This window comes from Choloepus didactylus, chromosome Y (assembly GCF_015220235.1).
Source record: "Choloepus didactylus isolate mChoDid1 chromosome Y, mChoDid1.pri, whole genome shotgun sequence".
NCBI lineage: Eukaryota > Metazoa > Chordata > Mammalia > Pilosa > Megalonychidae > Choloepus > Choloepus didactylus.
The window spans coordinates 33342903-33364009 of record NC_051335.1 but is presented as its reverse complement, the minus strand read 5'-3'; the positions used below and the strand labels follow the sequence as shown (position 1 = coordinate 33364009).

The 21107-nt window shown below is 41.6% G+C and overlaps 1 protein-coding gene across 1 annotated transcript in view; it reads right to left on the bottom strand.

The window, feature by feature from the left end:
- LOC119524090 (glutamate receptor 3-like) overlaps nucleotides 1-21107 on the bottom strand; it is a 66824-nt gene that overhangs the window by 34137 nt on the left and 11580 nt on the right. The window contains 2 exon segments of the mRNA XM_037822748.1: nucleotides 3627-3731; nucleotides 20949-21061. Of these exon segments, the coding sequence (XP_037678676.1) occupies nucleotides 3627-3731; nucleotides 20949-21061 (218 nt within the window).

Genomic DNA, 21107 nt, shown 5'->3' with positions numbered 1-21107 from the left:
AAAGCTCTGCAAAAAGTAGAGGGTGCCATACAAGCTGCTCTACCACTTGAGCCATATGATTTATCATATCCAATGGCACTGGAAGTTTTAGCGACAAATAAAGAAGCTATTTGGAGTCTTTGGCAGGACTCTATAGGAGAATCACAGTGCCAACCCTTAGGATTTTGGAACAAAGCCCTGTCATTCTCTGCAGATAACTACTCTCCTTTTGTGAAAGATTTTGACCTGCTACTGGGCCTTAGTAGAGCCCAAACACTTAACTGTAGGTCACCAAGTTACTATGAGACCTAAGTTGCCCATCATGAACTGGGTGTTGTCTGATCCACCAAGCCATAAAGTTGGGCATACACAGCAGCACTCCATCATCAAATTAAAGTGGTATATATGAGATCAGGCTCAAGTATGCCCTGAAGGCACAAGTAAATGGCACGAGGAAGTGGTCAAAATGTCTGTGGCTCCCACTGCTGCCACATTACCTTCTGTTTTCCAACCTGCTTCTGTGTCCCCTAGGGAGTTCCTTATGATAAGTTGACAGGAAGAGAAAACTAGGGCCTGATTTACAGATGGTTCTGCATGATATGCAGGTACCATGTGAAAGTGGACAGCTGTGGCACTACAGCCCCTTTTTGGAACATCCTGGAAGGACATTGGGGAAGAGAAATCCTTCAAGTGGGCAGAACTTCAAGCAATGCACCCAGTTTTTATTTTGTTTGGAAGGAGAAATGACCAAAGGTGCATTTGTGTAATGATTCGTGGGCTGCTACCAATGGTCAGGGAATTGGAAGGAATATGATTGGAAAATTGGTGACAAAGAGGTCTGGGGATGACCTTTCTGAAAGGGCAAAAAACATGAAGATATCTGTGCCCCATGTGAATGCTCACCAGAGGGTGAGTTCAGCTGAAGAAGATTTTAATAACCAAGTGGATAAAATGACCCATTTGGTGGATATCAATCAGCCGCTTTCCCCAGCAACTCCTGTCATTGCCCAGTGGGCTCATGAACAAAGTGGTCATGGTGGTAGAGATAGAGGTTATGCGTGGGCTCAGCAACATGAACTTCCACTCACCAAGGCTGACCTGGCCACAGCCACTGCTGACTGCCCAATCTGCCAGCAGCAGAGACCCATACTCAGTCCCCGATATGGCACCATTCCCCAAGGTGATCAGCCCTGCTATGTAGTGGCAGGTTGATCACATTGGAACACTTCCATTATGGAAGGGTCAGTGATTTGTTCTTACTGGAATAGACACATACTTCAGATATGGGTTTGCCTTCCCTGCATGACATGCTTCTGCCAAAACTACCATCCATGGACTTACAGAATGCCTTATCCACCATCATGGTATTTCACACAGCATTGCTTCTGACCAAGGATCCCACTTCACAGCAAATTAAGTGAAGGAATGGCACGTGCTCATGGAATTCTGTGGTCTTACCATGTTCCCCATCATCCAGAGACAGCTGGGTTCATAGAATGATGGAATTGCCTGTTGAAGACTCAATTATGGCTCCAACCAGGTAGCAATACCTTGTATGGCTGGGACAGTGTTCTCCAGGAAGCTGTATATACTGTAAATAACTGTCTACTCTGTGGTGCTCTTTCTCCCCTAGGCAGGTTTCACAAAGATCCAGGACCCAAGGAGTGGAAATGTTAGTGACAACACTCACTATTATCCCCAGTGATAAAGTAGAAAAATGTTTGCTTCCTGACCCCAGGATCTTTATCTCTGCTGGTCTACAGGTCTTAGTTACAAAGGGAGGAGTGCTTTCAACAGGAACACAACAATAATTCCATTGAACTGGAAGTTAAGACTGCCTTGAGCCACTTTGGTCTGTCATGCCTCTGAATGAAAAGGCAAATAAGGAATTTACTGTACTGGCTGGAGTCATTGATACTTATTAACAAGGGGAAATATGACCACTAATTCAAAATGGAGGTAAAGAAAAGTTTGCCTGGAATACAGGAGATCCCTTACAGTGTCTTTTAGTTCTGTCATGTCCTGTGATTAAAGTCGATGGAAAACTGCAACAACCCAATCCAGGCAAGACTACTAATGGCCCAGAACCTTCAGAAATAAAGATCTGGGTCATTCCGTCAGGCAAAAACCACGATTAATGGAGGTGCTTGCTGAGGTTAAAAGGAATATGGAATGGGTATTCGAAGGTTGCTATAAATATGAGCTGTGAGCACAGGACCAGTTGCAGAAATGAGAACTGCAATGGTTATGAGTATTTTTTCCTTATTTTGTCTTGAATATGTTTGCAAATAGACACAAAGCAAATATCTTTGCTTTCTTCCCTATCTTATCTCCTTATTGTATAAAATGAGTTCTATTAACTTTATGTCATTGTATTTAAGTTACAAGATATCAGGTTTAAGAGTGAACGAAGGACTTGCATCCTCTTCTGGGGAAAGGGTTAATGCTTTCCCAGTTGTATGCAGGACAGTTGAATTATGTTAGGTGAAAGTATGACTGTTGTTTTCATTTAGAGATTAAGAATGGTTTACGGAAAAATGTATGAGTTCCAAATTGATGAGGGATGTACTGTAATAGTTAAGTTCACATGTCGACTTGGCTAGGTTACAGTATCCAGTTGTCTTATTAAGCAAGTGCTGTGCTGATTGTTACTGTGAAGATATTTCCTGGATTTAAATCATTAGTCAGTTGATTGCATCTATGGCTGATTACAACCTTCAGCAATGAGAGGTTTCATACAATCAATTGAAGGCCTTAAAGGGAGAACTGATAATTTCAGCAGTTAGGAAGAATTTCTGTCTCTACTTCAGCCAGTCAGCTGCTCCTGGGGAATTCATTGAATACCTTCATTTAAGTTCCCAGCTTGCACCCTGCCCTATGGAATTTGGACTTGCCTATCCCGATGGCCACAAAAGCCAATTACTGTAATAAATCTCTTAATATATACTATATTAATGAGATTATATATATATATATATATATCCTGTTCATTCTGTTTCCCTGGAGAGACCTGACTAATACACCACCTCACCCTTATCGATACTTTGCAAAATAATTTAACCCACTGTAGGATGATCAGCCTTTTTTCCCTTTAAATTCCTATAGCAGAAAAATACTTTGCTTTGAACTATAGGAAAGCTGGGAGCTGTGGGGTGGGAAACCAGTGACTATCCTATGGAAAGATATTTTATTTTCTGTGGGGTTTCATCAAGTAGCTACTAAATTCTCACCTCATGTCTAACTCAATTACTAGTTTGACAGAGGCAAAGTGGTCATTATAAAATTCAGCTGTAGAGAGTGTTTTGGTGGCTGAGTTGTCCAAGGGGAAAGATATATACTCTTCAATTCTTTTGCTAAAAAATATGTGCTTTAGCAGCTTCTGTTTAAATAATAACAAGTGATTATTATCTTTATTGTAGTAAGCTGTTAGTCTATGACTTCTTACAGGATGAGTCACAGAGAAAAATAAATGTGTAGATGGAACACTTTGATTAAAAACCACTTTGTGCATCATATCTATACTCCTCAAGAAAGGAGAGGCAGAGATGATATGAGAGGATTTTCTTTGCATATTTCTTTGCACTTGTTTTCTTGCCTCTGAAGACTGTCATTTTCTGAAAGACTTTTTGGCAGATTTGGTTACTTACTTTTTGAGAGCCAGTGACTTTCATTTCATACACATCAATGGTATAATTTGTCCTACGTCCGTAAGTGTCAAATTGGATATTTCCAGTCATTCCTTGAACTTGCACCTGATAGAAAGGGAAAATACGGAATTTAAAAATAGCATCACATTATTTATAGATCTTTGGGATGAAGTCCACTGACAGATCTTAGAACTGTGGAAAACTTTTATCTTATTGAGCTCTATCAACTAGCCTGAACAGATCTTCATTTCCTGCCCAGTGTTTTCTAGGTATGCCTTTTAGTAATGAAGGTACACATTATCTATATAATACAAAGAAGGCTTTACCACCACTTCTTCAAGTGCCTGGAATTTCCACCATTAGTCCCTTTTTAAAAATTCTCTTCAGGATACTCCCTTAACTAGGATAATGAACTATTCTAAACTGTGAGCTCCTTGGGGGATGGGGTTTTGTCTTACCTTAGTATTCCCAATATATGAACATAGTCTGTTTCCAGTAACATGGGCTCCAGAGCTCTTGGATTCATATCCCAGCTTCACTGCTTTCTAACTACATGACCTTGGACATATTCTTTAATACTTTTTTTTGCCTCAGTGTCTTAATCTGTAATATGTGAAATCCTAGTCATATATATCCCTCAGAGTTCTTGGGAGGATTAAATGATTTAATACATATATAATGTTTACAATAGTGTCTGGCATGTGGTAAGGATTGCAATACATGCTAGCTATATTAATAATTATTATTATCTAAAATGAATTTAGTTCTAAATGACTTGTATACTTAAAGCTGCAGAACATTGCTGAAAGGTATTAAAGACATAAATAAATGGGAAGGAATCCTGTGATCATGGATTGGAAGTTGTAATACTGTTAAGATGTCAGTATTTATTATATTATATATATATTATTATATTACCCAAAGCTATTTACAGATTCAATGCAATCCCTATCAAAATTCCAGCAGTCTTTTCTGCAGAAATGGAAAAGTTAATCATGAAATTCATATGGAATGGCAAGAGGTTCCAAATAACCTGAACCATCTTGAAAAAAGAACAAAGTTGGAGGACTCACACTTCTCAATTTCAAAACTTACTACAAAGCTACAGTAATCAAAACAGTGTGAACTGGCATAAGGACAGACAAATAGACAAATGGAATAGAATTGAGAGTTCAGAAATAAACCCACACATCTCTAGCCAATTGATATTAGACAAGGATGCCAAGACCACTCAATGGGGAAAGGAGAGTCTCTTCAACAAGTACTGGTGGGAAAACTGTATTTCCATATGCAAAAGAATGAAATTGGTCCCCTACCTTACACTGCATATAAAAATTAACTCAAAATGGATCAATGTCCTAAATTACACAAGCTAAAACCCTAAAACTCTTAGAAGGAAATGTAGGGGGAATTCTTCCTGACCTTGTATTAAGCAGTGGATTTTTAGAGATGAAAACAAAAGCATGAGCAACAAAAGAAAAAATAGATAAATGGACGTCATCAAAATTAAAAGCTTTTACGCATCAAAGGACAAGCAGACACCAGCCATATGCCTTCCCAGCTGACAGAGGTGTTCTGGATTCCATCAGCCTTTCTTCAGTGAAGGTATCCTCTTGTTAATGCCTTAGTTTGGAAACTTTTATGGTTGTAGAACTATAAATTTGTAGCCTAATAAATCCCCTTTGTAAAAGCCAACCCATTTCTGGTATTTTGCATTCTGGCAGCTTTAGCAAATTGGAACACCATCCGCCACAGTAACAGGGATGAGCTTTTCTTCTTATTTAACCCATGGCCAATTGTAGACAGATAGTAGAGATGATATGCCATGGAGGGATAATTTATAGACTGAAAAGTTTTTTCATTCTAAGGGGTCAGGAGTATGGAACATAAGATAAAAAGGACAGAGATACTATAATAACCTGGACACCTGCATGGGATGCCAAATGCAGACTTCATTTATGCCAAAATTTTTTCCTGGGCCTGGCCCCATTATGATGAACTAAGAGGCCATTTCTGCTGGGTAGAAAGATTTCTTTACCTTTTCATACTGCTAGGACATTTGATGAAAGGCTCTCTCTAAATATAAGCTATTATCATTAACCACTCACATTACTCATCTTGTGAGTAAGGGTCAAGGATTTTGCTTCAAAGAAGAATCTGTCTCACTCTCTTAGAATGAAAAGATGGAATAGTTCTTCATCACTTGTAAATGGCAAGCTGTCAAGGAAGTCAAGAAGCAGTAATGGACTTGTGCTAAGAAGGGAAAATTCATGTCAAATATTAGGGAATATTTTTAAAAATCACCAGTGGGATTAACTTCCAAGAGAGACTGGAATTCCTTTTGAGGGAGAAATGGTCCAATGTGACTTATTGAGGACAAGATGATTGTCCTACTGACCCAACAAACCTAAGCACCATTTTCAGCTCAGGCTTTTAGAGAAAGTTATGTCATGATTCTAGTTAAAGAAAAGGTCGTTTGTTGAGATAGAGATTACTTATTCAGTAGGATGGGTCTGATGCATACTGTGATGCTGAAGGGCTCTTTACACTATTTCAAGCACTGAATTCTAGGAGAGGAGTTAGGCAGGACAGAGACACTGGCATAGAAACTTATTAAGGAAATCTTTCATTACTGAAAATAGCAAGAGCTTTAAGTCCCCTCAAGAATTGTACATTTTTAAAGATTCAGCCTATCTGTATGTGATCTACAAACTGTACAATGGTCTAGGTATGTCAAGAGATTACAGACCTCACACTTAGAACTTTGGTGGGAAAGAGTAGAATTGGGATACCACTCAGAAGTCTCTTTTTGAGGACGTGTGTTGGGGACGATTAAGGTAGCATGTATAAAATCCACCCTCAGCGATGCCGGAGATATGCAACATGACCGCTAGGGCTGATGCAATAGCGGCTTAAGTTGCCCTCAGCCTTCTACGGAAGTGATAGCCGTTCACGCCTAAGATTTGCGCCTAGAGTGCTAGCTTTACTACCTGCCTTCTACCCCAGCAACAGTAGCCACCAATCCTGTGCTAGCCTTACATCTGCCATCCGCCCTAGCAACAGCAGCAGCCAATCCTAGACCACCACCCGCCTTTGCAGCCACCAATCCTAGGCCGCCACCCGTTCGTACTAGCCACTCCCTCTACCTTAGAGTATATATACCCTGACTCTTCAATAAAGTTTTGCAGCTTGATCAGAAACCTGTCTTGCTGTCGTTCCTCGTGTTTCTTGTCCCATACCATTCTTCCCTCGCAGGAGCTGGAGCCTCGGTTGATCGTCCTGTGGGCCGGGACAGCCATGGAAGCTGTAACACAGATCTGCATGCAGAGGCCCTCATGGAAGTGTTTGCTCCCTTTCCCCAGTCCACCCCACCACAAACCCTTCTTTATGAAGAGCATAAGTTGCCCCTCTCTCAAGTGAGTTATCAGCTGGACAGGTTAAACCCTACAAAAATGGCAGAACATGCAAAATCCCCTTGAAGACTCACCTTGTTTGAGAAGGATTTCCCTACCTCCCCCTGCCCCCCAGAGACTGCCCCAATCTTTTCCAAACTATTGCTACACTGTATCTTCAAGCAGGGGTGTGTGTATCCATCAGTCAGCGGATGAAGAACCCTGGAATTGATCAGTCAGGAGCATGGTGGTGGGGATGAGGGGGAGCAACTGTCTCTCTCTTTGAAACTACTCAGCTAGTTCTACAGGAAGTGTCTTCTGCTAGGATGCCAACTCATTGAGGAACACCCCCACCAAATGAAAATATCAGAAAAGGTCTCTAAGACTCATTAATCTCAAAGTAAGCTAACCTCCATGGTGAGGGGCCAATGATCACTACGCCGCCTTCTTTTCTTCACATGAGGTTGGAAGGAGGGCACCATGGGTTCATCCACCTTTTGAAATGCAGCCCGTGGGCATGCCACAAAAGAGGCAGCTGTCCCTTGGATCACACAATGAGCTCTAAAGCCCTACTTTACCAGCCCACCAGAAGTCAGGATGGCTCTGATGTGGACAAAATCACCCCACTTATTGGCAGAGTTCCTTGGGGGTGATCAGGATTTGATACCAAGTTCCACCCTGGATCCAACTACTTCCATGCAAAATCTTCAAGGAGGAATAAAGGTAAAAGAAGAAAAGGGGTGGGAACGAGTACAGGATGTGAATTTTACACGGCTTATTGGATTCTGGATAATTTGACAGTTTCCTAGCCTTAGAATTTAAAAGGTACCAATGAGAGGAGATACCCATTGTCACTTCCTGGCTGTGGGAGGCAGGGGACATAAAGAAGGAAGGAGAAACTGGGTCTCAAGAATGTGCTCCCAATCCAAGCTGAACTTATCTTTGGCTTTTGTGAAGGCAACCTGAAACTTTCTGACTTCATCTTAAGGCTCTATTCAAGGAATCCCTTTAGCCCATAGATTCGTGTGGGGGCGGGGGGAGGGAGACAATCTCAGCATCATAGCAAGGTCATGATAAATAGCCCTTTGCCTCCCAGTTCTGGGGTGAAATAGAGAGTGGTCTCTGAGTGAAAACTGTGTCCTAACAGGGAAGGAATGAGCATAAATAGAGGTACTGCTCCTGTACCCAAAGTCCACACTCCCACAGAAATAAAAATACTTTCAAGAATCTGAGGGCCCTGGACATTCTCAGGCAAAGTAACATCTGAGTGCCTTCAAAATTCCAGATTTTCTTAGCCCCCTAACCCCATAGACAGCCCTACAGCTAGGCAAAGAGGCAGCTGCCTACCTAGAGTTATGGCAAGAGTTATTCAAGGGTTCTCTGGTCCCCAAGTCTTTCCCTTCACCCCAACCACAGCATTACCCTCTTCTTCTACCTGACTTAAGGTGTCCACCAATTCATATAATTCCCCCTGAGCCCAACAATACAGTCAAAACATTATTTCTTGGGGCTTCTCTTTACCGCCCAAAAGTCTTCACATACACCAACTATGTACTCAGAATTGTTTTAGGTCCTATGGAAGTAATGACAAGATAAACAATCAATATGTGCAGACACTATTCAAAGTTCAGCATATATTTTTTTCATTAAATCCTCAGAACAATGCTATGAGGGAGTTACTGTTTATTCTTATCCCTCCCCTGTTTTGTAGATGGGGAAACTGAGAGGCTAAGTAACATTCCCAGGGTCAAACAGCAAATACATAGTGAAAGCAGGATTTGACCTATGCAGTTTGACTTAACAACCCATAAGGGCTACACTAAAATGACCCACTGCCTGATGATGGAGGAAAGAATACACATGAATAATTGGAGAATGGCATTATATTAGGTTAGGACTCAGAAGGCCTGGGTTCTCATTCTACCCTTCCAGTAAATTAACCTTGTGGCCTTGCCCAAGTCATAGGCCCTCTCTGCACCTCAGTCCTCACATTTGTAAAATGAGGAGGTGAGACAAATAGTCATTGTGTTCCCTTATCACATGTTATGGCAAGGATTCTCAGGGCTAAACTCTATGGTACTGACTAAACATAAGAGGGGTCTGGAGGCATCAAGAGTTGTGCAACAGAAAGCCAGAGTGTACATTGCTTGAATGTGTGGCACAGGAGGCCAGAGGGAAAAAATGAGGTAGAGGACCAAGATTAAGCCAGAGAAGTATGTCCAAAATACATCTCAACACCAGGTTTGGCAGGATTGGGGAGGGATAGGGAACAGTAAAGCAAGGCCAGAATGCAGAGATCTAGATCTAAATGAGTTCAAAGAACAAGGGAAGGAGAGAGTGAAGGGGAATAATGGATGGGAGAATTGTGGAATAGGAGGCAATCTAGCCACAGAAGGCATGGAGGGTGCTTTTGTGAGTACCTGCATTTAAAGCAGCCAAAGGGACTAAAAGGCACCTCTCAGTGTAAGCAGGAAAGGCCAGAAAGAGGGGGCCGACCTTAAGATAGGAAATCTGTTAGGCAGAGAAGTTTGTTGATGGTTTGAGCACTGAAGCACTGAGAGTGAGCACAGATGAGTTGGGGATGGGGACAGAGAGAGCGGATGATAGCCATGACCAGGAACAGCCTGAGGACTCTGACCTGTAGTGATGTGCTTGGAGCAATGAGGCATCAGGAGTGGCACCTGGCTCATTTATGTCCCTTTTGCCCAGAGCCAACTCTGCTCTCACACCTGACTTTTGTGCCTCCTTGGTCCAGTGCCTGGAACAGAAGATAGAAGCTTCTGGAGTAATTATTGGCAGGGCACAAGAAGGAGACTCCAGGGAAAGGAGCACTAGATAATAATGGATTGGAAAATGGGGTGCCTCAGGGCCTGGGTCTGGAAAGGATCCCAAGGGGGAAGAGAAAGAGGGACCACCTAAAAGAGGGAGGAGCATGTAAATGGGAGTGGGAAGTACCTGGCCCCTCCCAAGCTGCATACTGCTCTAATGTCCACTTGAGAGTGAGAGAAGCACAGCCAACATCTCTTCTCTTTGCAGAGCAAACACATCACCCACTGTGGCAATTTGGCCAACTGAGGTCCTGCAGGCAACCAAGACACACTTCTGCATAGCAAGTGTTTAGGCATCTTGCAAGCAGGGAGTATTCCAGTGCTCTAGACAATCAGTTATTTGGGGGTTCAAGTAACTTTCTTATCTTGGAGCTGAGGTACCAATCGACTTTCCCCTCCTGGCTCTGAGTAGGGGCTGAAGTGTCTTCACATAAGGTTGTTTCATAAGGCAGCAGGTCCCAAATGATGTCCTAAGGGACACTAACTATGGCACTGACTCTGTAGTATCCCACCAGTTGGCTTAGGTGAAGTGAGCAAGAAACAATAGGTGTAGGAACAATCAGGTTTCCCAGAGGATGGAGGCCTCAGTTCATCCTGCACAGTAGAAAGGGTTTGAAATTTTGAAGTGGAAGAGCAAATAGTATTTCACAGTGATTTCAAGCACAAGATTTAGAGTCAGAGTCAACCTACATTCAAATCTCAGCTGATTAGCTATGTAGCAAGTCACTTAATTGGTTTAGATGAAATTCTGTTTCTTCATCTATAAGAATAACAGTTCCTACCTTATAGGATTGTTTCAAAGAATTAATGGGATAAGGCACTACAACCATAGTGCCTGGTACATATTAAGTTGCTCAATAAATAGTTTAAAACAAAACAAAACAAATAACAACTATACTAAAGATATGGGCAATGGTATGAGTAAAAGATTGGAGGAGGAAGGCTGTAAGTCATTGGTGTATATAACTATCATTGGATTCCTCGGCCCTCACCCCTAGAGATTCTGATTCTTGCATGGTGACAAGGGCCCAGGAATCTGTATGTTCAAGAAACTCCTCAAATGATTCTGAAGTAAGTGGTCCTAACACCATGCTTTAAGGAATAGCTTCTGAAAATCATGTTTGTTACTGGGCATGGCTGGAACAGAAATGCTGAATTGGGAGCCATAAGAAATAGATGGCAGGTCAAGGGCAGTGAAGAAAAAAGCAAGTTGAAAGTACTGTTTTAGTTTCCTTGGCTGCTCAAGCAATATCATGCAATGGGTTGGATCAAACAATGGGAATTTATTTGCTCATGGTTTTGAGGCCAAGAGAAAGTCCAAATCAAGGTGTCATCCAAGAAGGCACTTTCTTCCTGAATACTGGCATTCTGGGGCTGGCTGCTGGTGATCCTTGGTCCTGGGACCCTCTGTCACATGGGAATGCATATGGCAGCGTCTGTGTTCTCTACTGGGTTCTGTTGAATTTCAGCTTCTTACTTTCTGTGACTTTCTCTCTGTCTGCCTGAATTTCATTCTTTTATGAAGGACTCCAGTAATAGGATGAAGACCCATCCTGACTGGGTCGGGCCACACCTTAACTGAAGTAACCTCATTGGAATGTCCTACTTACATTGGGTTCACACCCACAGGAGTGGATTAGATTTTAGAACATATTTTTCTGGGGCACATACAACTTTAAACCACCACAATGATTCACTGAATCTTACTAAGCCCCCAGGTAACCAGAGGTCAGATCTTGCAGATACCCACTATACACTCTGAATGAGTTTCAGAACAGGTGCTCAGACTTTGGAGCAGGCCCTTCAGTATTTTCAGAAAATGATTCTACTTTCACATGGCTTAGAAACTTAACTAGATTTCCCATGAAAAAAATGCACAGGGTTGCAGAAGATTTAGCTCAAAATTCTCCACTCCTTTCCTGTCCTTCAAAAGAGATTTCTTTTTTAATCTTTTGAAATCATGAGTTCATCCCTATTGGAGAACTAACTACGTCATCCCCAGAGTTTCCTCTTCCTGTGAACCTGAACAAGCAAACATGTCTCATTTCTGCATGAAATAAAGTCTTTGAACCATTGACATTTGGCTTCTGGAACCACAGGAACAGAGGAAACCAACACCCCCCGCATGTAAAAGTAAAATACGTCCTTCAAGATTAGGGAATGGAGGTTTACTGTGGCCTTTTCCCACCTCCTTCCCTTAAAGGAGTTCTGGAGACCCTTCAAAGTATCACAAGTCAATAGTGAATGAATGCAGAAACCTCCATTCATATGCTTATAGAAAACTCAAGAAAGTAGTAGCCTTTTCCTGCCTTTTCTACTCAGCTCTGCTTAAAATGTGGGTAGACAGAGAAGCCTGGGCTCCCAGGACCCATTCCTTCATCCCAACCCCCATGGGTCTCAGAAGAGTCACCATTTGACTCACTTTCCAAACTTATAGAAAGGGGAAATTTTAATGCAGTAAGTAATAGGAAGTAACACAACCCTCAGCTTGTAGAATGGGATTGGTCCCTGGCCCATGAAGTCCACAGAACAGGGAATAATAGATGATAATGAAATAGATAATAGGAGACATTAAATGCAACATGACTTTATCAAACATTAGTAGCAATATTTTCTGAAATACAGTGCCTACCTTGTTGCTCTTTTCTTACCCATATGTAGACTTTCCCATGTCTCTATCTCTTCTTTTTCCCTTTTCTTGTTCCCATCCCTCATTTCAACCATTGCCCTTATATATTATGACAGATAGCAGAATTATATTGTTATATTGTCATTTGTAACAAGGAACACAGTTCTAAATGTTCAAATTAGATGAGTAAAATATTTTGTTTCTATATTTTTAAAAATAAATTAATTATGTTGCTTTAACATTATGGGGCCCTTTGTTAATTTTTTTTCCTGTCATGTCTTGGCTGCAATAGATGAAACTTTTTCCCTCCCTATTGGGCTTTGAGCTTTTTGAGGGCCAGAACTCCAAACCAATGAAGACCCTGACCAGCTGTGTGTCCTCTAGCAAGTCATAGAATCTCTTCATGCCTCAGTTTCATGATCTATAAATTGAGCATGAAAATAGAATCTAAACCATAGGGTTGTTGTAAGGATTAAATGAAAAGTGTTTAGGATGCTGCCTGGCATTGCTCCACAAACGTTACCTATTAGTATTATTATTCTTATGCAAATCAGAAGTACAGTAAATGTATATCATTTAAATCAGAAAAGGAAACCAGTACCAAGGACTGTTGCGCACACTCCTCTTCCATTCGTGGGAATCACTGTCAGGGTTAAGTACATACAGTGGGACCCAGAAACAGCACTCAAGAATCATCAACCCACCTGCCTTCCCCAATTCCCTCGACAGGATATAGTGAGTGGCACCCACAGGACAGTCAGTGAGAGCACACCAATAACTTACCAACAGCTATTGAAATGGCCATGTGGCTTTAATATTTTGTTGGCCATAAGTGGGGGGACATGGTCCAAGTACCGTGAACCTCATCCAGTTCACCCAAACTATACCATGTGAGTTCTATGCCATCCTCAATGGTGCCTCATCCAGAGATGCCTTCCATAGTGGCTCCAGCTCATACTGATCTTTTTCTTCTTGAATTTCCTCCTGCTGTAACCCTCCAAAGCTTATGCTTTAACACTTAATTACATAGTGTCTGATTTTAGGGTTGCTTCATATACATACATATATATATATATATATATATATATATATATATATATAATCCTTGCCTCCTCAACAAACTTCTAAGCACAAAAATGTCAGGAAATGCAACATAAACTTCTATCCCTCAGTGAATATCCCTATCATGTGGCTGAAAGTCCACTGGGTATGTGATAAACATCAACTGAGGTGTTGTTGTTGCTCTTGTTTTTAATATAATGCAGAGGCATGACCTTTAGGTCAAAAGAGAAAACCATATTTCCTCAATTTACAACCAGACTTGCACCTTAATGTATCCCAAGGGCATAGTGGGGTCTGCACGAGAGAGTTGTACAATAAATATTTGATGGTTGTTTAACTGACTCAATGACTTCCCCAGAATTACTTGTCTGATAACCCAAGCATAGTATAGAGCATTTCCAGTATCACAGAAGGTTCTATTGGACAGTGCCAATCTGGCCATCTTCCCTCTGAAGTAGTCTGAAGAAACCTTGCCCCAACGTGTCCCAGAAAAGTAGCTGTCATGGCCTTATCCACAAGCCAATCATTAGAATAAGGACTTGCTTCTGACAGGCCACACTGAGGCTTTTCGGTACAGAGTTGTCAGGATTCCCACTGCTGCTGGCCCACTGCTCAAGCTGCCCCACAGAGGGGTGACTAAGACCCCTTCCTAAACTCTCTCTGGGACTGATCTGAGGACAGAATTTGGCAGATGAAAGAAGGTGGGATGAAGGAGGCATGGACGCCGCAGTATCATGTCTTTTGTATGTGCTCTTAATTCTCTAATCCAGTTTTTTTTAACAGATCTTCCTTGACAAAGAGAAATCTGGCAACATGACCTTCTGAGGAAGAAGCATAGCAGTTGCAAAGGGTTAGGCTATAGAGTTGGACAAACTTAGGTTTGAATCCTACTACTAACTGTGTGATCTTGGGCAAGTCACTGAACTGTTCAAAACCTGAATTTCCTTAATATCCTGTTAAATGGGGCTAAGAGTACCTTCATCACAGGCTGTGAGAACTCATTCATTTAGTAACTGTTTTATCGGGTACCTACTATAAATAAGGAGAGATGAGAACAGTAATCAGGAAAGAGAATGGCCCTAATATCACAGATGATTTGATGAATAACTCATCTAAAGCTTTTGGCATGGGGACCTAACACTCAATACATGTTAACTGTTATTATTACGCTCCCTTCACCAAAAGAAGGCTCTCTTTCCCATGGTATTAATGATGTGTGTCCCCTGCTCTTCATTGGTTTCCCAAAAGTAGGGGCTGAGACTTTCTGCAGTTATCCATACTTTCTCAAGGAGCTCCCTGGTGACCAGCAGCCATTTGTAAAATGGCTGTCTGCATTGAGGGCTGTGTAAGGGCAAAGCTAACTATCCAATCTGTGCCCTTGGCTCATTAGCCACCACTGGATTAACCATCCACAAATATGGCTTGAGTTTAAATTCCAGACCCCTGGGAAACCTGCTGTCCTCAGAAACCCTCTTTCTGACATGCAGGGTTGGGTGACTTCTTTGGGAGAACTCCCTAGCCCTGGCCCTGGCAAGGCTGCTCGGAATCCTCGTTAATACAGTGTTTGTGATTAACCCAGAGTTCCAGGCTTTGTCCTTCATCCTACCCTGTCCCTATATATCTCAGACTGCTCCTTTGGACATGGTAATGGCACAGCAAGAAGGAGAACCTTTTCCCCCTTCCTTTTCTCAAGAAAGGACTAAACAGTTTCCCATGAGAATAACGGAAACTTTCATTTCCTTTTTTCCATCCCAGAGGAAGTAGTAGATAAAGAGCTTTACCTGTGAAAGTCAGAGCTAAAGAATGTGGCGACTCTCCAATTCCTTTTGGCTGGGAGCTCTTTACAGACTCTTTACTGCTCCCCTTCATGGTCCTGTCTCCCAAAGACCTTTCTTTCCTTGGCCTTTCCATCAAGGTCTGCCTTGATTTGAAGGAGGGAAGAGGGGAGGGTACTGGCCTCTTCTGGCAGCCCTAAAGGTTTTCCAGAGTCTCCCACCTGTGCTGTGGAGAAGGACCCTCAAAGCAGAAGAGGATTGGCCCTCTGACAGCAGGGACATGCCAACTGGTACACCAGGATAAGGGAAGGCTAGAGAAGTCAAAGAGCCCAGGCTTGGAGTGGTAAACAAGGTGCAGTCCAAGAGGCCTATTGGGCTTGCAAGTCCCTGTACTTGGGTAAAAATATTGACTGACCCCAACTCCTGCTAGAAAATATAAAACAGTTCATACTTATGAAATTCAAGCCCATTTTCTCTTATAGACCCACAGCAATTATTTTAATGATCCACAGAATGATCCCCTTCTGCAAAGGGAAGATTTTAACTGACAACAGAAATGGGATCATGACCAATGAATTGGTTAATGGCTGTTTATCAACCTTAGGTGGTGAGGGAACTCACATTTAGTGAGGGCAAACTCTGTGCCTGTCAGTTACCTAATTTAATCCATATAGCAACCTGTGAGGTAGGAATCATTATCTCCATATTACACACAAAGAAACTAAGGCTCAGAAGGCTTAAATAATTTACAGCTAGTAAGTAGCATTGTGAGGTTTAAAACCCATGTCTGATGCTAAAGCCCCATGCTCTTCCCACTGCCTTATGGTGACAAATAGTTTCAGAGTGTATAAGTGTGTAGTAGTGTCTCTCAGTCCAGACAGTATGCTGGGGGCAGCTGAGCCTCAGGCAGTTCTGCCTTTGATGCTATACTGTAAGCTGCTGTGAGAGGCCCCCTTCTCTCCCCTTGGGCCAGATACCTTGCTTGTTCATTAGGAGCCTGGGATCCCGATTAGTCCACATACTGCTCTGGTTTCCCAATCTCAAACACTGAGCTTTGACACTCATCCTTAAAGTGTTTCTCAGGCCTTCCTACCAGATGGATGACAGAGGGACGAGGACCCAATACCCCATGAAGAGCTCCTGATTTGCTGCTTCTCTCCAGCACAACCGCCTCAATTCAGACACTCTCATTCCAAATTTAGGACAGTACTACCAAGGACGACCTTTGCACTAAATCTGAACAAAAGCACTGCTAGACATAAACTCACAGCATAAACCTTATACCTGGTGAGGGCTTTGTACTCTTCGAAGCACTTCCACATCCATTCAATCCAAAAATTCAGTAACATAGATGGATAAGGCAGTGGCATTATTGAGATTATCATTTTTATTATTCTCATTTTAAAGATGAGAGAAACAAAGATCCAAAGAGGCATGGTCACATGCATACGGTAATGCTGTGAGGGCTCATAGTTATGGCCCTGCCTCTAAAGTGGCCTTCAAATAATATCCCAGGGGAGGTCTTATTTTTAAGCCCTGATGAAACCCCATTTATGTGATGACAATTACTATACTAATCTTAAATCTCTGGCAATAATTGCTAACTTCTCTCAAATGCTTACTGTGCCGGGCACTGTGCCATATGCCTTATTTCTCATGCATTACTTCATTTGATAGTCACAATGCTCTGAGGAGTAGGTCTTTTTTTTACCTCCATTTTATAGATGAGGAAACTGAAGCTCAGAAAGCTTAGATGACATCCTCAAGGCCATAAAACTAGAAAGTAGTAGACTGTGGATGTAAACCCAGGACTGTATAAGGTTCTAGATTTAGTACAGAGTTTTGTAAGACTTCTTTTTGCTTTCTTTGGTTATTTTCAAGTTTAGGGCAATAATATAACAGGTTGCCAAAAGACCAAGATTTCAGTAATTGGGAGTTTATTTGCATTATTCATCTTGAATTATTTACAGAGTTTCTAACTACAATCCTTTGTTTATATAACTCCAACTCAAAATAATGGCAGAGGGTATTTTATTTTTGATGTTGTTTCTGTTTAATTTACAGAGAAAACATCAGTAAAAAAAGACCCCAAGTTATTGCACCCCCCCCCCAAAAAAAAAAACAACCAGGACTGTCTGATCCCAGAACCATGCTCCACTAGAGTATAGTGCCTCTAGAGTTAATCCAATATGGAAGCCACTAGCCACATGAGGCTATTGAAATTAAAATTAATTTAAATGAAATAAAATTTAAAATTCAGGTCTTCAGTTGCACTAGCTATACTGAAAGTACTCAATAGCTACATGGGGCTAGTGGCTATTGTGTTGAACACTGCAGATAGAGAACATTTTGATCATCACAGAAACTTCTGATGGACAGCACTGATCTAGACACTTGAGGCTGGTCCTCCTCAGACCACTACTTGGTAAAATAATATCTGTTTAAGGCAGAGTGTCTCAACATCAGCACTATTGACATTTTGAGCTGGGTAATTCTTTACTGTGGGGAACTGTCCTGTACATTGTAGGATGTTTACCAGCATCCCCGGCCTCTATCAACTAGATGTCAGTAGCACTGTCCCCTAGTAGTGACAACCAGAAATGTTTACAGACATTGCCAAATATCCCCTGAGAAGCAAAACTGCCCTCAGTTGAGAATCACTGAGTTAAAGTTAGCATATATACTTGAAGTGATCAAATGGTGAGTCTTTTTTAAAATATTGAAACTTTTCAGTAACTCATCTTGACCTTCTGAAAGCAAGCCAATTCAATGAATCTCATTTCTGTTAGCAAATTATAAAGTTTATAGCAATTTGTATTGTATAGGTGGGTTTTTTAAATTTTTTTCTTAGTTTTTATTGAGATTGTTCATATACCATACAACTATCCAAAGATCCAAAGTGTACAATCAATTGCCCATGGTACCCTCATACAGCTGTGCATCCATCGCCACAGTTAATAATTTTTTTCCACTTTTATAACATTTTCATTACTCCAGAAAAGAAATAAAGACAAAAAAAAAGGAAACTCAAATCCTCCCAAACCCCTAACCAACCCTCCCTCCATTATTGACTCATAGTTTTGGTATAGTACATTGATACTGTTGATGAAAGAACATTAAAATACTACTATGGATAGGTGGTTTAATAGCAATTGAAGATTCCATGAAAGAATAAACCCATTCAAAGCAGCAGAACAAGAGTGAAGATGCCAAGAAGGGATCACTATAGTGTACCATACTACTAGTTATTCAAATTTGCTGTACATTAACCATAGCTATGAAATTGTGAAGGATAAGAAATAAATTGATTTAAAAGGCATAAAGAATGTTAAATTAAAAATGAATTAGGAGATGACAGGACCATATCACATACTAAATTTTGGGTACCGATTGCCAGAAATCACAAACAATAAAAAATTGTGCTCCCTGAGAAATTGTTGAAAGAATCCCCAGAACAGCAATCCCCAGCACAACAGAAAATGGCTTTCAAAGGATTAAAAACAAACTAGTATAAACATTCCCACATAAAATGTTAAAATTTGGGTTACTGATGAAACAACACACTTTTCTACATTTTTAGTATATTCCCAAGGAAACTGAACCTCCCTACAACAAGTGGAACGCTCCTTAGAATGCTGCTAAAGATAAAATGAAATCAGTAAACTACATCTTCAGAGAACTCTCCAAAAGCTTTTAAAATCATTCTCTCTGAAATAAATTTTTTCATATACCTAATTATTTCAACTATGTTATAAATAATCAAAAGAAATGAACTTTTGGTAAATTGGTCAATATGGCAAATACATTATTCAAGAAACTACCTGAGAGCTGACCTTTCCACTCCTCCCCCCATCCCCAGAGGACAAGGCTGGGGGCCTAGGACACATCCTCACCACACCAAGGTGGGTGCCTGCCACTCCATCTGTGCCACTCAGGAATGGAAAATACATCAGGAAGATTCCACAGGGTGAATGACATTAGCAAGATGCAATACCCAGACTGGGCCCCTTACCAGAAAACTGGAGTTAACACCTTTCTTCTAAAACTAGGGGGAAAAAAAGAGAAGAAAAGGAGAGAAGTGAGGTGCAACAGAGATCTCTAATGACTACATTAATCGTGTTTAATTACAGTGAGGAGTGGAAGTTGGGTAGAGCTGTCAGACTGAGAAGCTGCAGCTCTCCATTTTTTGGTGCTTTCTGGCAGCTATGTTTGCCTTCCCCAGCTAGTGGTTCACTTAGAGCTCACCTGGGAGCAATAACATTGCCATTGTCACCTCCCACAATCAAGGCCTTCATCACCGTCGTCTTCCCAAAGCATTCACTTTCAATTTCTCTATCTGGTCCTATGGTGAGTTACCCAAAGAAAGGCTTTTTGTCTCCACATCATCCATCCAAGGCATAGCCTGAGGGTTACAGCAGTGAGTTGAACCCTGGAACTAGGTTTTAAAATAGTTTCAAGGACACTTTTATATGGGGATTGGCAGCCTTCCAAAGTCCATGCCTACTCAGCATGTGCAATGGTACTGCAGGAGGAAGCAGATGGGGGCAGGCAGTCTATACACACCTCCATGCCTGAGCCACCTCTCTTTAGCACCCCAGATGGAATGCTAGTAAAAATCATATGGAATTCCCCTGTGGGCCTGCAGGCTACAGGTTGCCAGTCCCTGTCCATACAGTGCATTTCCATTATGAAAGAGTTTCAGGGGCCAGGTAAACCAACACAACTGTCAACTATTGGAGACCTGCAATGAACGAGGTGATTTTCTGACTCTGTTTCCAGACTGTGATAGCTGAGGGAGAAGAAAAGGGTGGGTATTATGAATGAAAATGGAAAATACTCATGTACACTTTTACACCCACCAATTAACCATATGACTAAATCCATTTTGGTTAATGTCTTCTTCCTATTGGCACTGCTTGAAATGTACACACATATGCACACACAACATCCAAAAACAACAATGTGGATACACAGGGAGAGTATACTGCTTAGAGCTAACACCATATCAAGTAACCAGAGTCTGCATATTATACAGCTTGGAACAATTTGAGAAAATTAAGACAACTTAGAAAATTTCAGGTGATTTTTCTCCACTCATCAAAATTCTCTTCTCTCTTTCCATTCCTCTCCTTTCTTCTCTCTCCTGCTTCTTGGGCCCAGATCCCCATGCTCACCCTTTTATATCTCACTATAGGATCCCAGTTGTGCTGGCTGTTGACTGGTGCAAGACCAAAGTGTTTCTGTGTAATTGAAATACCACATAATTTAAGTGAATTGTTGCAGAAAAAAAGTTATTTTAATGGTGTTGCTAGCCAGTGGAATTAGACTTGTAAAATCTGGGTTTGTGGGGTGCTTTATTGTGCAAGTGGGAACTTTTAGCTTCACCCCAGTCTCTCTCCCTTGTTCATTTGTAATATAAAAATCCTCCTCCTGCAGCACCCTTCCCAGATTCTTGAGCCATTTCGTACAAACTCTAGAAAAGCCAAGGCTGCAGAAGTGCCACAAAGCACTCTTGCTCCTAGAGGTCAGGAATCATGACGTGCATGAAAGGAAACCCCGGGAATAACCAGGTATTTGCCGGTCAGGCACTGTGGCTCAGCAGTTTTCCCTTTTGTGCTTCTCTCCTTCTCTGTCACCTTTGCAAGTACATTAATCAACAACAACGGCAACAGCCGGGGAATGTCTTGGTCCTTCGCTCTCTGAGGCTCAGGTGAGTAGGGTAGGGGCGACGGCGGGAAGAAGAGAAAGCCTGAAAGGCAGAAAAGCCTCGCAGTGTCTGGCCGCCCAGCACTGCT